The 4,735-nt window shown below is 40.0% G+C and overlaps 2 protein-coding genes across 4 annotated transcripts in view; one reads left to right on the plus strand and one right to left on the minus strand.

Moving 5' to 3' along the window:
• LOC112074240 (transferrin receptor protein 1) overlaps positions 1–4,735 on the minus strand; it is a 23,656-nt gene extending 18,921 nt beyond the window's left edge. Inside the window, exons 1-2 of one of the 3 annotated variants that reach the window (XM_070440446.1) lie at positions 4,718–4,735; positions 2,138–2,194 (exon numbers count right to left, since the gene is read on the minus strand). In XM_070440446.1, the coding sequence (XP_070296547.1) occupies positions 2,138–2,182 (45 nt within the window). In that variant the 5' untranslated portion in view covers positions 2,183–2,194; positions 4,718–4,735. Of the gene's footprint in view, positions 1–2,137; positions 2,195–4,641 lie in introns of all 3 variants that reach the window. The other 2 variants (XM_024141441.2, XM_024141442.2) reach the window with 2 other exon arrangements.
• On the plus strand, positions 3,470–3,689 carry LOC112074241 (thymosin beta-12-like). The gene has a single exon (XM_024141443.2). It carries the CDS (start codon positions 3,541–3,543, stop codon positions 3,685–3,687), a length of 147 nt encoding a protein of 48 aa, XP_023997211.1. The 5' UTR covers positions 3,470–3,540; the 3' UTR covers positions 3,688–3,689.

Consider the following 4,735-nt stretch of genomic DNA (forward strand, 5'->3'; position numbering starts at 1 on the left):
GCTATTTGAGTTAATATTGCCTGCTAACATGAATTTCTTTTAACTAGGGAAATTGTGTCACTTCCTTGCGTTCTGTGCAACAGAGTCAGGGTATATGCAGCAGTTTGGGCCGCCTGGCTCGTTGCGAACTATGTGAAGACTATTTATTCCTAACAAAGACAGACAACTTTGCAAACGGGGGATGATTTAAAAAAGTGCATTGCGAAAAAAGCACAATCGTTGCACGAATGTACCTAACCATAAACATCAATGCCTTTCTTAAAATCAATACACAGAAGTATATATTTTTAAACCTGCATATTTAGTTAAAAGATATCCAGGTTAGCAGGCAATATTAAACTAGGGAAATTGTGTCACTTCTCTTGCGTTCATTGCACGCAGTGTCAGGGTATATGCAACAGTTTGGGCCGCCTGGCTCGTTGCAAACTAATTTGCCAGAATTTACGTAATTATGACAACATTGAAGGTTGTGCAATGTAACAGGAATATTTAGACTTATGGATGCCACCCGTTAGATAAAATACGGAACGGTTCCGTATTTCACTGAAAGAATAAACGTTTTGTTTTCGAGATGATATATTTCCGGATTCGACCATATTAATGACCTAAGGCTTGTATTTCTGTGTGTTATTATGTTATAATTAAGTCTATGATTTGATAGAGCAGTCTGACTGAGCGGTGGTAGACAGCAGCAGACTCGTAAGCATTCATTCAAACAGCACTTTCCTTGTTTTGCCAGCAGCTCTTCGCAATGCTTCAAGTATTGCTGTGTTTATGACTTCAAGACTATCAACTCCAGAGATTAGGCTGGTGTAACCGATGTGAAATGGCTAGCTAGTTAGCGGGTGCACGCTAATAGCGTTTCAAACTTGGACTTGGAGTAGTTGTTACCCTTGCTCTGCATGGGTAAAGCTGCTTCGAGGGTGGCTGGTTCGAGCCAGGTAGGAGCGAGGAGAGGGATGGAAGCTATACTGTTACACTGGCAATACTAAAGTGCCTTAAAGAACATCCAATAGTCAAAGGTATATGAAATACAAATGGTATAGAGAGAAATAGTCCTATAATTCCTATAATAACTACAACCTAAAACTTCTTACCTGGGAATATTGAAGACTCATGTTAAAAGGAACCACCAGCTTTCATATGTTCTGAGCAAGGAACTTAAACGTTAGCTTTTTTACATGGCACATATTGCACTTTTACTTTCTTCTCCAACACTTTGTTATTGCATTATTTAAACCAAATTGAACATGTTTCATTATTTATTTGAGGCTAAATAGATTTTATTGATGTATTATATTAAGTTAAAATAAGTGTTCAATCAGTATTGTTGTAATTGTCATTATTACAAATAAAGGTAAAAATCGGCCGATTAATTGGTATCGGCTTTTTTTGGTTCTATAATCGGTATCGGCGTTGAAAATCATAATCGGTCGACCTCTACTCTGGATCGACGTGTACGACAGCGTTTTCCAGTTCCGCCAATATCCAGCAACTTTGCACATCCATCGAAGAGGAGTGGGACAACATTCCAGAGGCCACAATATACAGCCTTTTTATTTTAATTTCATTTTCACCTTTATTTAACCAGGTAGGCCAGTTGAGAACAGGTTTCTCATTTACAACTGCGTCCTGGCTAAAACAAACACACAGTCAATAACACAATAGAAAATCAATGTACAGTGTGTGCAAATGTAGAAGAGTAGGGAGGTAAGGCAATAAATAGTAATAGGCAATATTTACAATTTAGCATTAACACTGGAGTGATAGATGTGTAGATGATGATGTGCAAGTGAGATACTTGGGTGCAAAAGAGCAAAAAAATAAATAACAATATGGGGTGAGGTAGTTGGGTGTGCAATTTACAAATGGGCTGTGTACAGGTGCAATGATCGGTAAGTTGCTTTGACAGCTGGTGCTTAAGTTAGTGAGGGAGATATGTGTCTCCAGCTTCAGGGATTAGCCCCACCAACTTTACTTGTAAAGTTACCATCTAGTTTCAGCTCATGAAACATGGGACCAACACTTTGCATTTATATTTTTGTTCAGTATATAGCTGAATGTGTTTGTATAGGAGGGTGTGCATTTGTGTTCTACAGACTCATAGTGCATGTAGGAAAAAAGAAAGACCCCTCACCATTTTTGAAAGTGCCGACCTTGCTTGATTGATAGCTGCTGCCATGATATGATGAAGCTAGAGAGAGAYAYAGAGAGAYAGAYAGAYYGAYYGAGGGAGGGAGGGAYAGAAAGAAAGAGGGAGAGAGAAAGAAAGAGGGTAAGAAAGGGCGTAGAGAGCGAGAACAGGTTAGTCTAAAGTCATTTTTGAGGTTATAAACATTCTGTTTCTCCCTGAAATGTACACCTCTTCACTCCCCCTCATGGACTTCATTGGATTGGCTTCCATCATGTTTCTTATACCAATTCAATGTTTTTAACACAAAACAGAGCAGCCATTCACTGTACCAGAGCTACACCATCAGGCCCAGGAATATTTACTCTAAATAAACAGGGTTTAAGTGACACACAACCCTATGTGTGTTTCAAGCCCAGGTTACTTCAGGCAGGAAGTTACAATCAAAGTCACAAACCGACACAGAAACACTTCTGCTACCAACCGACACCACAAATCACTCAACACAAGAGATTATCACACACACAAAGACACACATACATTCCCTCCCTCCTATGATATCCCACCTACTCTTGCTAAGACTAAACACTAGTCTGGACCTTGACCTTCTCTCACACTGAAGCCAAAACACACACACACACACTCTGCTATTACAAAACACAGTGAGAAACTCAGAAGCTGAATCCCAAATCACCCCCTTCTCCTCAAGCACCACCACCATATGTGTCCCAAAGCTGAGGAAGTGAAAATGATCTACAGTGTAGGGGCTTAGCCCCTTTGACTGATTTAGAGGCTTGACACTTAACAAATGAAATACCTCCCAAATGAAATGTTTAACTGATACTGAGGTGTATATCTTGCAAAATAACAGGGGGAATTTGTTAATTTGAATGTCATGCTTGTTAATGACTGGGAGTTTATATAAGGACTGTGTGACTCTATTTTTYTAGTTTATTCGTCATTAGTCAGCACCTCCAAACAAAATAACTTCTGGGTGTGCGCAGCAAGGAGTCATGTTTTTTTACTCTATTATTTAAAAATGTAACATGAATTGCATCACAAGTATGTCCCAGAGTTGGTTTTATTGTTCTCCTGGCCACTCTCTGGAAGTCACCCTAGGAGTTTAGTCAGCAACARGTGACAACGGAAGGCCCTCCGAGTGAGTTGGTAAGGGCGAGGGGGCGGTCTGGGATTCACAGAGCGTCACAGCATCAAAGACCGTAGAGCAAAAAAGATCTGGGGCAAGGTTACGAAACTCATAACCTGAACATCATGTATCTCTAAATCAACTCTTGAGCCGTAGCCAAACTCAGAACCAGGAAATCAATCAATCATTCCACAAGCATTGCATTTTCACCTCTTAGCTGTGTAACCCAAAACCTAAGTTGCATTGTGATTGGACAAAAGCAATGACTGTACAGCCCCTCCCTAGAACTTATTTTTTTGTATTGAAGTCTAAKTTTGACAAGACCAAGTTGAAGAAGACCGAGACACAAGAGAAAAACCCCTTGCCCACCAAAGAAACTATCGAACAGGAGAAGCAAGCAACAGCATGAAGCCCAAGCCTCTGCTATGCACTGTACATTCCACAAGCATTGCATTTTCACCTCTTGGCTGTGTAACCCAAAACCTAAGTTGCATTGTGATTGGACAAAAGCAATGACTGTACAGCCCCTCCCTAGAACTTATTTTTTTGTTTTTTTATTTTTTTCCCACAAAACCAGTTCTACACCCCTAGATGTGTATAAGAGACACACACACACACACACACACACACACAATATAGGAGAATCACAAGTGGGGAATACTGGAATACGCACAGACGCTTTTATAGAGGCTCTAAAGGACACCAATACCAAACACACACCATCATGTCCAGCTAGACAAGCTAGCTAGCTAATAATGATACTGAGCTGTCACTCATGGCTGCATTATTTATGATATTTCATATGTCACCATTGCACCCTTATCATATTATGCTGTTGTTGGTAGCCAATGACTTAACAGATGAGGAAGCAATAACTAGTTCAAAGATAAATCTGCCAAATGCCCTTAGGAAGACTTCTACACCAATTTACAGMTTAACATTGCATATTGCAATACTGTCTTAGGAACTAGCTAACTAACGTTACAAGAAGCAGTTTGACGTCTAGCTATGAAGTCGTATTGACTGRCAGGCCCTGTTCACATGGCTACAACGACCATATGCTGCTTTTATGGCCATCTGGCTAATAATAATGYCCATAATGGGTAGCTAGCAATATTTTTATTTTCGAATATCATTGACAACTTGAAAGTGCCTTATAGCCATTAAATGATAGATGTAACTTAGTTATCTAACGTTAGATAGTAGCCGATAAATCTCAACTTTATCATCGTATTAAATCATTGAGTTTTAAGTCGGCTACTGTAGCTAGCTACCGTTACAGCTAGACAGACAGTTGTCGCTAGCTCAGCAATCTTTGCTACAGCTTATCAGTAAAACATTGCAATAAAGCCTCTAGTGTTACCTTTAGTTAGCTAGCTTTCTACTATAGCTAGTCAGTCACCTTTCTCCACTGACTGTCAGTTCTCCGTCACACTCACGCGCTGCTACTGCTCTGC

This window comes from Salvelinus sp. IW2-2015, unplaced genomic scaffold, assembly GCF_002910315.2.
Source record: "Salvelinus sp. IW2-2015 unplaced genomic scaffold, ASM291031v2 Un_scaffold2547, whole genome shotgun sequence".
In the NCBI taxonomy this organism is placed as follows: Eukaryota; Metazoa; Chordata; class Actinopteri; order Salmoniformes; family Salmonidae; genus Salvelinus; species Salvelinus sp. IW2-2015.